General features: G+C 39.2%; 1 protein-coding gene across 1 annotated transcript in view; it reads left to right on the top strand.

Moving 5' to 3' along the window:
• CNKSR2 (connector enhancer of kinase suppressor of Ras 2) overlaps positions 1–16,709 on the top strand; it is a gene marked incomplete at both ends in the record, with an annotated part of 168,637 nt that overhangs the window by 122,206 nt on the left and 29,722 nt on the right. Inside the window, 3 exons of the mRNA XM_083854476.1 lie at positions 5,069–5,136; positions 9,677–9,777; positions 10,991–11,531. Of these exons, the coding sequence (XP_083710602.1) occupies positions 5,069–5,136; positions 9,677–9,777; positions 10,991–11,531 (710 nt within the window). The remainder of the gene's footprint in view (positions 1–5,068; positions 5,137–9,676; positions 9,778–10,990; positions 11,532–16,709) is intronic.

The raw sequence follows: 16,709 nt of genomic DNA, 5'->3' as shown, positions 1-16,709 counted from the left end.
ATAAACACAATTCCTCGTAATTCATTTGAATGGCAAATTAGAACATGAATCCCATGTTTATTCAAATATTAGGAGGTTAATCTCATTTATTTTTGCAATATAAACTGAAATTAATTAAGTTCAAAATAAGATACCATTTTCATCAAATGACAGAGGACACAAACAAAAATCTATTATTGGAACCTGAGAAGTGTTCTATCTTAGACAATGTCTGCTGATATCCTTGCTGACCAAAATTGTTTTTAAAGCAGAGGAAAAAAGAGCTAAAACTGAATCAATAAAACATAGTAAGTCCTATAATCGTGGTTTAATCTCTCCTGTTGTACCTAGATTCAACCACCTGGCAGAGCACCTTCAGGATACTGCCAGTGTGTTACTGATAATATTTGGGTGGAAAGGCATGCTGATACTGTACTCTGCCTGCTTTCCTTTAGAAATAGCTGTCTGTTAATATTTTTTCAGAAGTTTGTGCATGACTGAGCTCACTTCAAAAGTCTCTTCTCAGTTAGAAAGCTTAAAACTTTTTATTTGTTTGTGAAATTTCGGGCATGCCTTTCCTTGATAATTCTGTCAAGCCAGTCACTCAAAATGCAGTTTGCTTCACAGCAAACAAAATAATGTCATGGTCTGTATACTACGTATCCTGAAAAACAGCAGTAGCTAAATCATTTCTGTCAGCAAGTCCTCACTCAGTATGGCAATGCACCTTCTTTTTAAGCATAGAAATTTATATTTTTGTTCAGTAATTAGAAAGCAGCAGCAAATGTGCATCAATATTTTAAAAATATATTGCACAGTGTAAAACCCAGGCATTAAAAGATTTTTATTTCCCACCACAAATAGTCCTTTTATCATATTTTGAAATTAGTGCTTATTAACTCCTTTAGAATGAGCTTGACAAATTTTTGATCTGAGTTATACAAATGTAAATTCAAACTCTGTAAAGGTCTATGGAATTACTTGAAATTCTTACATTTGAGTTGCTATCAGAGTCTCACCAAAGAATTTTATTTTTTCTCTTTGTTTAATGTTTTAGAAAAATTAGTTCACTTTCACAAATATTCAATTGACTCAATAGATTGGAAAAAAGTGACTAAAAATAGTCTTTCAAATGCATGGGTAATAAAATATTTCCTGTCTAAGAGTATTTTATTATCCTAGATGCCTAGATGAAGTAAAACACAGAATATTATGAAATTAAATTAATATTCTTTTGATCATTTTATGTTCTTTTTTTTGTCTGACATAGATTCTAGTTGTGTATCAGGCAGTCATTTCAGTTTTGTTTATACTTGAAACAGAAGAAACAACAGTAGAAAACTGCTAATACATAGACTGAAAATTTTAAATGGATCAATTCCTTCATCCCTTGTATAAAATAATTCAGTTGTTTATATATAAAAAAGGTTTGCCAGCTATGAAGTTTTTGTTTGTGTATATCTACTCGCATAAAATGAGTATTTTAATCTCAGGTAACTCTTTCACTGTTCATATTTTCTTACTACTTTTATGACTGTGCCACACCATCGTGCTGGTAAGGAGCCTGGAGAGCTGTAATCACTGAACTTTGTTGCTGTAGCATCTGAAGTCCCTTTAATTTATATGGTCACACCAGTAAAATGTTCTTTTTACCTATGAGCTTTTTCTGTGTGAGAAGGACAGACTATCCTTTATAGATGCAAAAAACTATTTTCTAGTGTAAGTGTGCGATCGTGGAAATGTGTTGCTTGGAAATTAATTGTTATTCTCTTCACTCTGGTTAAACTGCATTCAGGTACTCACAGATACTCTTAAGGTATCCATAGTCACATACAGCAAGTTCATCCTATAGCATTGAGTTTTATGATTAAGAAGAATTTGACACCCTGCTTTGACTAAAAGTGATCTGACTAAAGTGAATTTGACTAAAATTCATCTACCTGAATGTGAGATAGGAGAGAAATGTTTCCTACTAGTCTGTGAGAGAGTACTGTATGTCTTTCCTTACAGAAATTGCAGGTCTGCAGAAAGTCAGGGGGTTTTACTCCTGTTCTATGTGTCATAAAACTGTTTTAATTAAATACTGACAAGAAATGAATGTGCTGTTCTTAAAAAGAAAAAAAAAAAAAAAAAGGAAACCTCAATGACTAGTGCAGTACCAGTGACACTTAATTAATTGTCATACCTAGAAAACAAATCTTACAATTCTCACAAGAAAATTGAAGCTGTGTTTGCTGTAAAGAAACAATGTTTTCTTGGCCTCTTGCCCTCCAAAGGTTACAGTGCCTACCAGGATACACACACGGAAGGGAAGAAAGATAAGAATCTTCTCATGTCCTAGGGATTTGTATCCATTAAAATGCATATTAAGAAACATTTGTGCAGCTGTATGATTGGAACTTTTGTCCCCAGTGCATTGTAGTGCAGGCATGCATTACTCCTCTTCCATTCTGCAGGAGATCTGTACATTTCCCTTTTGATACAAGTCAAGTGTGTTGGATTTCTCATACTATTCTAACTTGAATGAACAGAACTCTGGCCATGCTTTATTAAAATAATATTAGTTCTCTAACCATATTTGAAGAAGCTTTAGCAGCCACATATCAGAAAATATGCAGAAGTCATCAATGCCATGCCTTTAGCTTCCAGACTGGCAAACTACTTAAATGCTGTGGTTGTTCACAGTTGACAACCACATCAGTACCTTCTGTTTCACCCCACAGGCACTGCAGGTCATAGTCCAAACCTCAACACAGATCATTGACCTGCAGAAAGTCATTGAAGTCAGTCTGCTCTCAAGAGTGAGAGAATGGTACCCATTTCCTGGGTTCTCATTAGGTTGTACTTTTCAGGAAATTATGTTTTTATGGAAACATTTCTCTGTCATCTCTGTAAGCAGCATCAATTGACTGTCAGTTAAGTGTTCATTAATTTAATTGTTTACCTCACTAATAAGCACTCTTACCAGGAAATGTTGTCTCATGTTTAGGATAGAATGAAGGACAGGAGAACCTTTATAGCTGTATTGTCTAGTGCTTTGTGGTCAGCAGCCTCACACAGTGGGGTTCATAGGTGGCTGTTCCTTGCTGGCAGTGCAGGTGAGCGTGGTAAACCGGGAGATGAACTGGGAGTGTGAACTCCTGAATAGGTGAGAGGGAAGCAAAGCACCATCCCCACTGTCTGCCATGCCATTTGACAGAGCATCTTGTGCTGCTTTACCTTTTGGACACACACAAGTCTGTGGCCTTTGTGGTCCCTCTGCAGCATGGGGCTGGAGTGCTTTAGGTGATGTCTCTGCCTCTGTGCCTCTGATTTGAGCTGCCAGTTGAGCTTTATTCCCCAGAGGAGGTCTTCACATATCAAGAATATGAGCCTAAAATATAGCTTTGTAGTGGGTCATCTTTGAAAATACAAAATCATTGTCTGAGATGAGGTTTGTTGGATTTCTGTTCCTGTGTGCTGCTTTTGTTTACAGCAGTATGGCACTTTCTGACAATTACAACTCAAATTTTAAGTGTCCTCTTCAGCTTCCCTATTCTTTAGGCAGAAATTTTGATTGTGTGGTAACATGAAGTATTCTGCAATCACTTTGAGAGGAAATCCCTAGCTTTCTTCCCAATGGAGAATGATTTATGGACCATTAATTTGCTTTACAGATAAAAAATATGGTTACTGTTTGTGGAAGGACAGTGACAGTCGGTGGGAAGTGTCCCTGCCCATGCCAGGGGGTTTTCTAACTAGAAGATTGTTAAGATCCCTCCAGCCTAAAGCATTCTGTATTTCTCTGACTCCATGATGGCAGGAATCAATTTCTAGGAAAGCAGCTGTATTTTATGACTTAATGCTGTCCCTGCACTGCAGTGTCTTGAAGACAGGCATGCAGGTGTCATGACAAAGGTGTGTCCTCTGCTGAGACAAGCATCCTGTTTTGTGCGTGCAGTGTGCAAACAAAACCCATCAGGCACAGGTTTCTGAAGCAGGGGTTTCCCATTCCTGAAGAAAACACAAACCTGACTGGAGTTGTCTTTCTGTATACCCCTAGCAGTTAAACTGCAAGCCAGTAGGTTGGCAAACCAGGCCTGTCAAATCCTGACTATGGGATGACTGGAGCAAGTAATTCCAGGTTTACCATGGAATGGACAACACGGGAGATTGCCGTGGTGGTTTAAAGCCTCGTTGATGAAGGACCTGATTCAGTGTAAGCATTTGGCTAATGAATACACTGAGAGCCCCGTGGGGGAAGAGCACAGATTGAAACTACCCTGCTACAGACAGCTCAGTGTATGCTTGGCAATGACAGCCCTACTAGGAGAGAGCAGCAACAGCAATAGCTCATTTTGCTTTTGGTTTGGGTTTTGGGAGGTTTTTTTGTGTTCGGATGCTGGGCTTTTTTCTGTGGTTTTGTTTGTTGTTTTGTTTGTTTTTTTTTTTTTTTAATTTGTGAAATTTATGGAATCACTTTTTCAAGGCTAAATTGAGATTAAAGCCTTAGATGTGAATTGCACTGAAGCATATCCTTCTCCCTGCAATTCTTTGACATAAACACAAAAGTGAATTCTGATATGCCTCCTTCTCTTTGTACACAGCACTGTAGGTAAGCTCTAAAACATAATGGCATAATTAAACCACAATGTCTGTTTGGGAGTGAACCTGTTCTTTTTACTGCTGTTTTCTGCTCTGTTCCTCTGCTAAGTTGCCAATTCAGGCCTTAAAATATTGCTTAAATCTCTGAAAAGTGGTATTTATTCTTAAGAAATCAGAACAGCAGGAGTATTTGTGTGATGGCATATCTGTGAGCAGCAGACTTAACAGCTCTTTGATTATCTCTAAATCCTTTTTTTTACAGATGTTTGACATCATGCATGGTTTTCCATTTGAAATAAAATCCTTGCTGTGAAAACAGTTTGTTCAACAGCAAAATCATAAATCTTTGGAGACTCCCTGAATAAGAGTATCAAAGAGAACAGCTGTCTGATATAACGTAGTCCTTAATCTCCTTCAGGTGCTTCTAGCTTTGTTTTTGCTAGAAATGAATACAAAAATTAAGAGACTGGATTGATATCACTGCTTTTTTTAAATATTATTTCAGATGGCTCAACAGAATTAACATGCTTGCTGCTGGCTATGCAGAAAGAGAGAGGATCAAACAAGAGCAAGGTAATGTGTTGTTATTTTGGTCCTTTCTGTCAGCTCTTATCACAAGTTCATCTGTTCTCTTTTCCCTTTCTGTATCAGGCCTCATTCTCATCATCTGAGAGCAAATCACATATGGGTATTGCTGTTATTGCTTTAGAGAATTCCTTCTCTGTCAGGAGTTTGGGTTAACTCCTTTGGACTCTGATCTGCAGACACTGGATTATTTCTGAGAAGTCTGTACAAGCCAGCTAAAAAAGCAGATATACTACCAGGAAGCTCCACTGTGTGGTACCAAGGAATGTGTCCCTTACCAGAAAAAAGTTAAAATCTGGAGGCTAAAAAAATATTTCAAACATTGCATTTGGTGCTTGAATTCACAGAGGGCAGGAGTGCATGAAATTGGTCTTGAGAACAAAACCATTTTTCTAAAGCCTGTTGAGATAATTGGATTTACCCTAAGGACTTTAATTTTAAGGCCACTTAAATTTTGTGATTTCTGCTGGTTTTACTGTATTGCAGTGTGCCCTACAGCCCTGTTGGCATTTCACTTGGAGTTGTAGGGTTACAGCATTTTATGTATTTATTTTTTATGCCTAATATTTCATGGGTTAAAAAAAGCAGCATGTATAAAATAATGCTTTGCTTTGCTTTGAACTGTTGCAGTAGAACCTGTGTTTGCAGACAGAAAAAAGAAAGGGTCAGTCCAATCGTGTTGTGGAGGTTTTTTCTTAGAATTGCCAGTGCCGTGGATGCACAAGAGGGTTCCTATGCAAGTATCTGCTTTGGCAAGCAGATCACCTTTGAATTCATGCTCTTTTTAACATATGTACCTAGCAGCAGGTACCAGGAAATTGCAGTGGTTGTGATGATCCAGTACTTATCCAGATGCCTGTCTGCCTGCTTCCCACTCATCAAAATCCCAATTTTTAATTTTGTGGCTCTGAAGCCTTCATCAGAAAGATTTTGGGGTTTGGCCCAAAATACTCATGTCATTTTTGACACCAAGCCTCTGCATTCACACAGCCCAGGGTAGCAGTACCATGCTTAGTATTCTTCAGTCATGTTCTTAGTGCCTCACCCAACCTGGAAATCAGTTTGGGAATCCATATTTCCTAAGCAATAACCTGTGTGAAAGAACCTGTGTACCATCTGTTGTCACTGCCTGAAGAGGCTGTGAACAAACTCTGAATCTCCGAGTCTTCGAGGAAATCCTCTGTTTTGGCGTTCAAAGCCAAATTATGATTTTTATTGACAGTAGGTTGGCACTAGAATTACAATGCCATGTGGGACAGTAAGTGAAAAGGTGTATGTTATACTAATCCTGTCCAAGTGCACAATTACACATGATACACCTTTCAAAATGCAGATGGACGTGGAGAAATATCTTTGCTACTAAGAAATCACTGAGTAATAAAATAGCAGATGATCCAGCTAGACGTGAGATGATGTGCATTCAGGCCTCATGTAGCTTATTATTAAAATGTCTCCCTATTGAAGATAATCAGTGAAACCCCACTGACTATGGAAATTACATCCCAGGCACTGACAGAGTTCTTTGTTACCACTCTAACACTGTTCATTCATGTTGATTTGTTACAGGCAGGTAGAGCTATACCCTGTTTGTGTTGCTTAGTTGTGTTTAGTGTGGGAGGCAGGGTGGCATTCCCCCCTCGCTGCTGTGCACTGTTTGAATGCCTCTGGTGATTTTCCCTGGCTCCCAGCACAGGGGCTGTTACACAGCTCACTAGTGTCCCTAATTAGCAGAGGCATGAAGTTAGCTAAGTAAAACCTCTCTATCACTTCAAGCATTTTTGCAATTATAGAGACTGTGAAGCTGGAATTTTCTATATTCAGTGACTGTACCAATTGTCATCTGCATATTTGATTTGACAAAAGGTCTTTTATTTCTGTGCAGTTCAGCCCCTTGCAGCAAAGCTTTATAAAACCTCTGAAACAATTCAACAGGAGTTGTCAAATCTGTCTCAATTAAGAGTTGAATGGTTCTGAATCTAAAGTGCATAAATATATTTCAAGAGCTTCGGAGATGCACGAATCACTGAATTGTGGGTGTACTGCTGAATAAAATGTTACATTCTGTACAGAACAGTTTTATAAAAATACCTTCATCTTTTCATATGAAATACAATGCATGTTAGCAATACATCAAGGGACTTCCTTGGATGGAGAAGTTACATACTTACCAGTCATATAAATCAGAGGGAAAAAATCCTTAGTTTATATAAATAGAGTATAATTCTTCAGGAAATGGCAGGTTGCTGTTAGTTTATGTATAATATATTCAGTCTATTAGTCACTGAGAAAACTTTCAAGATATGTCTGATGCACAGAGCTTGTCCATCACTGAATTGGACACATCTACACAGAGAAATACAGCAACTGTTTCATAGCATCATACATGTTTTAGATGGACTCTAATGAGTCAGTTGCCAAAAGCAGAGCATTTATAAAAATTGGTGGGAGGCCATTTTCATGGATTTTATCTGAAAATTGACCCCTGTTACTGCAGAAGTATTCAAGACAAGCCATAGGCTGCCAACAGAATTCCCTGTCTGAGATAAGGTGTGCAAAAGCGTCATCGTACAGTGTTTTCTTCTATGTGGATTTGACAGCAAGAACACCTTCGTAGTTTTAGCCAAAATTGGAACCCGCACTGAGACTGCTAAATTTTGCTTTCAGAATAAACAGTTGAGCTCCAAGTCTGCAGAAATGTCACTTAAAAATGCACTTCTGACAGGTCTCTCACCACACATTGCACCATTAAACTTTGCTGCAGTAGGAACAAACATGCCTACATGCCAATATTTTCAAGTGTTTTAAGTTGCTGGAAACAAGTTTTCTTAAAACTAGGATTTATTTAGGAAAAGAGTTTTCAGTGCTTTAGCCTTTCATTCACCAGAAATTAATTATTTGCAGATGTCTAGAGACATAACTGTTAAGATTTTTTTTTATTTTGTAGTCATAAAAACTTTATGCAACTTATTTATTATACTGTTTAAAGAGAATGTCTCAGCTGTAAGCTTGCAGGAAGCAAATCAAAAGGCTTTGAGTAAAAAGAATTGCTATTGTGTGAAAAAATTAAATAGATAAATAAGGCTGTCCCCACCAATATTAAAATTTAAAAAAAGACAAAACTATAGAGACTTCTGATTCAAGATGGTGTCGTTTAAAGATAAGTTTATGTTTTAAGTCTTGAATAAGATTAAATATGGTAGATCATTGATCATACAATACAGTAATCGTAACAAAAAAAATCATTAAAGACAAAATTACATGTTGTGCCAGCTCAAATTTTTAGTTTAGATCATTTGTGAAGCAGCAATCAATCTTTTTTCCTTATTCATCAAAGAGAGAGAGTAGTAAATGATGCGCTTTGTTGAACACTTGAGGTGAAGTGAAAATTGCCTGTGATTGATCTGTAAGTAATCTGAGCTAGAGTGTCCTGTCGTACAATAATTTACCCAAATACTGGAAGGTAGTACAGCCAGAAACTGAGTGACAGCAAAAATGTTTGCATATGTCTTACAATGTGCAAAAATGTTAAGAGTTGTCTGTCTTGAACTGAGTCAGCAGTTAAGTAGGGTTTTTTTGTAGGGAATATTAAGGTTCAGTGTCCTTTTAGTTAGATGCTGTTCTGCTTCAAAAAATATTTGTAATAGAATAAATATAAATTTCCATGTAGTGTATCCTTCTCTGTGTTTTTCCCCTTTGAAATAAGCTTGGCCGAGACTTGATTTCCTGAAAAAATGAAATGTTGTAGCCCATTACATTTAGCCCACAAAATCTGTGTTCTTTATACTTTCTCATTCTTTCTTTTTCACTCTGTTATTAAATGTCATTCTCGTATTTTTCCTTACCATATCCCCTTTATGTTCTTGCATGGATAAGAGGGCAGCAGCTGTTTTATGAAGCGTATATGATATAAACTTTTTCTGTCTTGCCTTAAATACAGCTGTTTGTTATTAGAAACTGAATTGAAAAACATGTCTAGTGGGTAGAATATAATGGAGAAAATGGGTAGAAAAGTAGCACTGATTATTCATACGTGCAATAACCCCTATCTGTTTGATTTGCCAATGGGTTAAATACATTTGTTAATGTTATTTGCAGTCAACAAGACTTTAGCAAAGCTATATTTTTAATAATTTCTGTTCAGAAAACATTTCAGTATTTTTCAGCCAGTACGTGTCCAATCATAATTATTTTTGTGGCTTTATAAATATTTGAAAGTCTGATAATTCTATATGCCTGTTGCATTTCTAAGGCATGCACAAGAGTTAAATTTGTGGCTCATTTTCAGATTGTCATCCAGTAGCTCTGTAATGGGACATTGAGTTTAGGATACCCCATAATGTTTAGAATTTTCCCTCTTCAGATTAAGACAATTCCAAGTTACAGCAGCTAACAATGACAGCATCAGCATTTCACTGCCAGTAATACCAAAGGAGGAATTTCCAGCCGCTTTTGTGAAAGCAAGTCTCTGGTACAAAGATGCATCAGAACGTGTTGGCAGTTTCTGACCTGATCCTTACGTACCTTGCAGATTACTGGAGCGAGAGTGACAAGGAGGAAGCTGACACTCCGTCCACGCCAAAGCAGGACAGCCCCCCGCCCCCGTATGACACGTACCCACGGCCACCCTCGGTGAGTCACCTGCAGTTGTTCCTAGGGATGTGTGCCCAAAGTGCCACCCCTGCCTGCTCTCCTGCCCGGGAGCACACACCTGGGCCCAGGACAGTGCTCAACCCAATGTTTTTTAAGCCAGTGCTTGACTTAAGGTATTTGTTAAGCAACACACATTGCAGCCTTCAATGGCCATCATTGCTGTTTCCACTGGCTTGTAGAGAACAGGGATTTATAATCCCACTTGCTGTACAAAATAGATTAAGTTACAGAATTCTTTCTTTTTGTTCTTCAGTAATGATGGACAGCTACTCATCCATGCAATCCCTCACCACCCCCTTATCAACTTTCCGAGAAAATGTTATTGCCTCAGGAAAAACACAGACTCTTCTCTAAGGCTCCAGCAGTTGTGCTGTGAAGCTTTACAGTAAAAAATTACACTTGAATTTTGGAGAAATGCAAACATAAAAATATTCTGTCTTGTATTGCAAAAAGAGATACCAGGTGTTCTGTTACTGTGAAAAAGTAGGTTTCTCTTATAGAAAAATATGAATTAGAAAAAAAGGGGGATTTTGTTTGTTATTTTTTTTCTTTTTTCTTGAAGCAGTTGTTGATGTAAAACTAAATTGTAGACCTCTGACTTGCTCTCCACTGGAAATTTTAACTTTCATCTCTACATACTCAGTGTTAACTAATGCATCTTACTTGGATTTGGTTTTTGGAATGAACAGTTGGAAAATTCAGGGGAAAGAGAGCATTCTTGATGTTTAATTTGAAGGCAGTACTTTATCTGACAAAATTATAGACCTTTGAATGACAGTACTGAAACACTGAAACCATGATTCCAAAGAAAAGCAAGATAGGATAACACCAGGCATTTGGATAGCACTTTTAAGTTTTTGAATGAATCAGGTACATCTCTTCTATGTCTTCCATAGTGCCATATTTTGTAATATTTTTTTGAGTTTTCTGCAAATTTTCTTGGCTTATTTTATGGATTAAATGACATAGTAAAGATACTTAATATGAATAACTATCAGTATTTGACCTACAGGTGTGACATATACAGACACGGGTATGCATTAAAATTAGGATCAGGACAGGTTATTAGGCAAGTCTGAGATCATTAATGAACCGGGTGCCATCGGCAATAATGAGAAGCGGCAGGTTGTTATTATTAGCAGTAGGTCTTGGTGTGCATTGATCTGAAGGCTGCTCCTGGTTGACGTTGCAGATGAGCTGCACCAGCCCCTACGTGGAGCCCAAGCACAGCCGCCTGTCGTCCACGGAGACGTCCCAGTCGCAGTCGTCGCACGAGGAGTTCCGCCCGGAGGTGGCGGGCAGCACCACCGAGTCCCCGGTGCGCAAGACGGCGAGCCAGCGGCGCTCCTGGCAGGACCTCATCGAGACGCCGCTCACCAGCTCGGGACTGCACTACCTGCAGACGCTGCCGCTGGAGGACTCGGTGTTCTCCGAGGTGGCCGTGGTGTCCCCCGAGCACCGGCGGCAGTCCACCTTGCCCACCCAGAAGTGCCACCTGCAAGACCACTACGGCCCCTTCCCGCTGGTGGAGGGCGAGCGGATGCAGGCGCTGAATGGGAATGGGGGAAAGCCCCGAAGTTTCACCCTGCCCCGGGACAGCGGCTTCAACCACTGCTGCCAGAGCCTCTCAGTTGGGGCTGCCGACCACCAAGAAGAGGAAGCACAGCAAAAGGAGGTTGAGGAGGAGGAGGAAGAGGAAGGCAAAGCAGCAGAAGAAAACCAGGAAGATAAAAGTAAGTATGGGATATTTCTGTGGCTTTTCAAGTGTCCTGTTTGTGTAATGTAGAAGTTGTTTTTCCTTTTTCCTATCAAAAATCCCCAACAGTCTTTCAACATCCCCCATGTTTTACCAGGTCCCCCTTGTTGCACACCTCTTTGGTCTGCCTTATGTATGAGGCCTAATAACCAGAGTGCTGCATGACCTCTCACCAGACATTTCCCTGTAGGCTGGTCACCAATCACCTTCCACTAGTAATTCCTAGTTTAAATGGATTTTGCTTCCATGCTTTCTTCCCCTTCACACTCATGCAGTATCGTCCTCTACTGGCACAAATGTGTTTCAGGGACATACTTAGTAAGATTTCCAGCCAGCCCCATCTGAGCTGTAAAAACCTCTTGGTAAACCCTGGAGTGCAGAGTCAGGCTGTGATTGTGTAGTATCCAGGAAGGCAGGTCACAAGACATCCCAAAATCTGTAAGAAGTCAAAAAAGAGAGGGTATTTTCCCCAGTTCCTCTCATTGTGATTTATAAAGAAATTCAAAAAGCATTTCAAACAAACAAACAAACAAAAAATATAGAGGACAACTGGGACCAGTAAGGCTTTAAAAAAATCATAATGCTGAGTAACTGTCAGTTACATGGCACATAAACTCCACAGAGATTAGTGCTACTTATCAAACATAATCCAAATAACCAGGGATTAGAGAAGGTCCCTGCCCCTCCTGAACATGTAAACACATTTTTGTGTCTGTTTCATGCTCTGTCCTTCACTGTCATTTGTGGAGCTTCTCAGCATGTGCTGCTAGCAAAGTTGAGTCCACACCCAGGTTGTAGGGTCAGTCAGTGAAGTCTGCACTCATGATTTGTGGAGTTACACTGCAATTAAGTAATCTGAAGTGGCAAAGAAGGCAGGATAGCCCTTGATGCTCTCCAAGGGTCTCGGCTATCTGTACCTCCAAATTCAGCTTTTTCACTGCATTAAAGAAGTACAAAAATGGTTAAGAGAGAGGAAAGGGTAGTGAAAGCTTTGTGTGATTAACTGTCTACCTAAGTTGATTCATTAAAGTTAGCACCTTTGTTGAGTATTAAAATTCATGTGGATGTTATTTAGTATACTTGGGAGAAATCAAAAGTTTTTCATTGCCCTTATGCTTCAGGCATTACCTTCTAAACATCTCCAATTCTTTACTTTCTTCTGCTGCTTTGAGAAAACAGTGGTTTCTTCTGCAGATATTAAATTCGATGGCATTAAAAGTTTAAAAAGGCACTATTTCGCTTGTGTTCATGCATGAAACTTTGCAAAAAACGGATACATTTATTAGGGTAGTATTAGATTCTTACTGAATGTGAAGTGAAGCTGTCTAATTAACAGGGTTGAATTTCAACCATGCAGAACATTTTGTCCTATTTTTAGCCTTCAGTTTTGGTTTTCCGATGGGTTTTTAGTGATAGCAATATAAAAAATATTTTTTTAAAAAAGTCCTTAGTGAAAATGGAAAGGGTAAAGGAGACTTTCCACTGGCTTTGCTGTGCTGTTTGGGCACTAATTACAGATACTGTTGCAAGGTCTAAGGTTTTAAGTGTTTTAAATCTCAGTTTCAATGCTCTTTGTGTACCTGGTTGTAGCATTTTATAGCATGCTAATTACTGGTAAAAGGCCAGTGCTTGATTTAATGGACTTGGGCTTTTCTCCATCCTTCTATACTAATTGCCAGAAAAGGAGAACAAACGTGTAATTTTTGAAGTGGTCTCCCTGTATACACATACTTATATTTTGAGTGAGGAGGTTTCCTTGGTTGAGGCTTTAGCAGGAAATTATTTTTAAGACACTGATGACCAGCTAGACAAGTCAAGTGCTCATGATGAGTTGTTGACCTTGAAATTATAAAACCAGAAGTAAAATACTGTCTTGTCTGTTGAAAAGTTTAAGTGTTGAATTGCTTGTTGCTATGACTGCAATGTTCTGTTTGCAACGCTGACTTTTTCCAGTGCCCTAACCAATAAAAGGCAGGAGGATTTCCTGCAAGTGGTGTTCTTAACTGCAAAATCCAGTTTCTGAGCTGAGAGATTTGTTTACATCTGCTAAGTCACTACCAGGATGGGTGACCTTGTGTGTGCTACCTCACTGCCTCCTTTGCTTCTATTGCTCTGGGAAAATGAAACATTGCAACTGACTGGAGAAAGGAAATCCTCTCTCTCTCAGAAATGTTTTAAGCTCACGTTCAATGTTCCCTCATGTGGTATCAGAATCTTTAAAATATATTTATTTGCCTTACATGTTTGTGATCCTGATGTAGTTCTGGGCTCTTGGATGATTATGTGTTCCTGTGTGTACATGTGTGTGTTTTAAAGCTTAATCATTCCTACTGCTTTTTGTGTGGGACAAGAATGCAGCTCCCTTGCTGTTGTCAGATGTCATTGCCAAACATTTGTTTTCTCAGCTTCCTGTTTTTACATTCTCACTTTTAGAATCACATAAATTTAACTTAAATAGTAAAATGCAGTCTTGTTTCTTCCAACTTCTCTTACAGAATTGTTTTCAAATAGCTGCACCACAAACTAGGAGCTCCGCACTTTTTTCAGATGCTGTCCCCAGCTGATATAATTTAACATAATTCTATTGACTTTATATGCTGATTTGCTACAATTAAACATTTTCTCTCAGTCAGCCACCACTTTATGTCTTAAATAGATGTTGCAAGATTTTACTGACCCTGCAAATAGTTCTGTGTATCAGCTCTGCTACAATGCCTAGATACATATGGTAAATTGAAAATATGAGTTGTCTCTTCCTATGTTTATCTGTCAGAACCTAACTTTGTTGTGTGTTCAGTTGCTTCTTTTTGTCCTGTTATATCACATTAACATTGCACTGCTTAATGGATTGTTTTATTTCCCAAGTGACTTTTGTGTAAATCATTTAGATGTTCCATATTGACCCCATCTTGTAATGGTCTCTTGCTTTGTAATCAAAGAGAATTCTCTTGTGGGATATTTGAGCTTTTCTATGTGTTTGCTCCTGACTATGCAAATGGAAAACCATGTTCAGACCCGTGGCACCAAAAGTGCCCCTTGCTGTGCTGTTCAGAGGCAGCCTGCACATGGAGAGCAGGTTGGAGGCTGTGGCATTTCTGTGATCCAGTTGTGAAGGAAAAGTCGAGCCTTTTCATATTTGTCTTCTCCTAGTGGGAGGTAATAGAAGGAGACAACAGTGTATCTTGACACTATCACCCCCTTCCCTCTGGCCCCATCTCTGTCTGTACTCTGTTTCAATAGATTCTACCACTTAATGCAAAGAACACTTTTAGAGAGACTGCTTCCAGGTTTTGTCCCAGGAAAGCTTGTTTCTTTTTTTGCTTTATTTTTTGAAATTATCTTTGGTGGTCATTTTCAAAGACTTCTCTGGTTTGTCCTTTACTAGGTTTTCAGCATCTAAAAGTAACTAGCTCTCTGCAGGGTGTAGCTGGCTGTTGATCCCATCAACTTGGCTGCAGAAGAACCTGCACCTTTTTTGCATACTCCATGAAAAAGTCTTTGGAGAGCAGCAGTGTCTGTGGCAGTTTCAGGTGCTGTCACCTGCACACAGACTGCTGGGACAGGAGCTCTGCTGCTGCCTCCATGTGCTGCAGGATTGGCTGGGGCTCTTTCCAGGGAGCTCACACCTGGGACCTGCAATAGTGTGGAAGGGAACTTTCCACTACGCTGACCCCGTAAAATTTATTCAGGGAACATGGATAGAAAAGTATTGATGTCTGTGTTTGAGTTTGAAAGGTTATTTGTAGCTGGAAGAAATTACTTAGATTGTCTTTGCAGTGTTAAACCCCATTTCCTTCTCTGTTGTTTCTTGCCTCATTGTTCTGAAAGTTTTCAGTCCCTTTTCTGCACTCTTAGGTACTATAGTTCTTCCTGACATGTATTTAAGAATTTTTTTTCCTGCCCCATCATCGTAATTTTAGAATACCTTCTATATAGTGTGGACAACTGTAACAAAGTCTCATATAAATTTTAATAAATCAGTGTCTGCCCCTTCTGGGACAATTAGTGGCTGGGAGCTGCTTGTTTGCTTCGTTGGTTTCACCCTCCAGAGTGTTTACAAGATGTGACAATCTTCCTCATGTGGCTTCTGTCACCTTTAAAAGATTTCACAGTGCTTCTGAAGGCTGGGAAGACTCAGAGGTATTCCCTGGCATTTTCTCCATCACCTCTCACATCAAGCTCTCATGCAGGTTTGCAACATCTCCTGGCATCCCTTGCTTACTTAGTCCCATGTAGTCTTGTGAATGCTGCCTCAGAGGAACGCAGTAGCCTCATGCTCCACTCTCTGAAACTTGCCTTTTGACCCTGAACTACTGAAAACACTTTGTCAAAGGCCTTTGAAAAGTGCAGGAGCTAATGTTGGCATTTGCAGCTCTGAGGGATGTCCAGTCCCTGTAAAGGGTTTTGGGAAAGCTCACCTTTATGTTAGGGAGGGCTGGTACCTGAAAGAGGTATCAAATGGCTGTGCTGAGATACCAAGCCTGAGTGGTTTTCTTCTTTTTTTTTTTTTTTTTTTTTTTTTTTCAACAAAGTCTACAAACCAGCAAGAGAATAAGGGACACAGAACAATTTCTCCAATGCAACTTCCCAGTTGCAGAAATGAAATTCAAGGTGGCAGTGCTTTCACAAAATAGGACAGAGGAGTTAAGGACTCCCATGACTAGCAACAAGTATCATGCAACGTGCCCAAGAAGGTGTATCCATGAGACATCCTGAGCAGCATTTGCCTTCAGGAAGGAGTTAGTGCTGGGGAAAAATATACTCTAAATAAGATCAGGTATTTCAAATTCTAGAATACAGGTCTAGGGAGGCTTCCTTCTCTTTAATGAGGGAGCTGTAATGCATGGTGCAAATGGTATGTCTCAGAAGGATCAATGTTTGCTAATTAAACACTATGTTATGAAGTGGTACCCTGTGTACACTTCTAGGTTTTGCTTCCCTGCATTTTAGGTAGAGTGTCTTCAATTTGGCAGGTTTTAGGTAACAATGAAATGTGGGAGTCAGGATGAATGCATAAAGCCTGGATTGTGCACACTGGAGTTGATGAGGATGTGTCGCTGAAATTAATAGGGCAGTTTGCTTTTCTGACAGCCTCTTTCCATTTTAGAGAGAACATCATTAGTGGTGTCCTGTCATTTGACCCCCTGGTTTTATC

The sequence above is a fragment of the Zosterops lateralis genome (genome assembly GCF_965231275.1).
Source record: "Zosterops lateralis genome assembly, chromosome: 2".
Taxonomy (NCBI): Eukaryota; Metazoa; Chordata; class Aves; order Passeriformes; family Zosteropidae; genus Zosterops; species Zosterops lateralis.
This window is presented reverse-complemented; position numbering and strand designations above follow the sequence as displayed.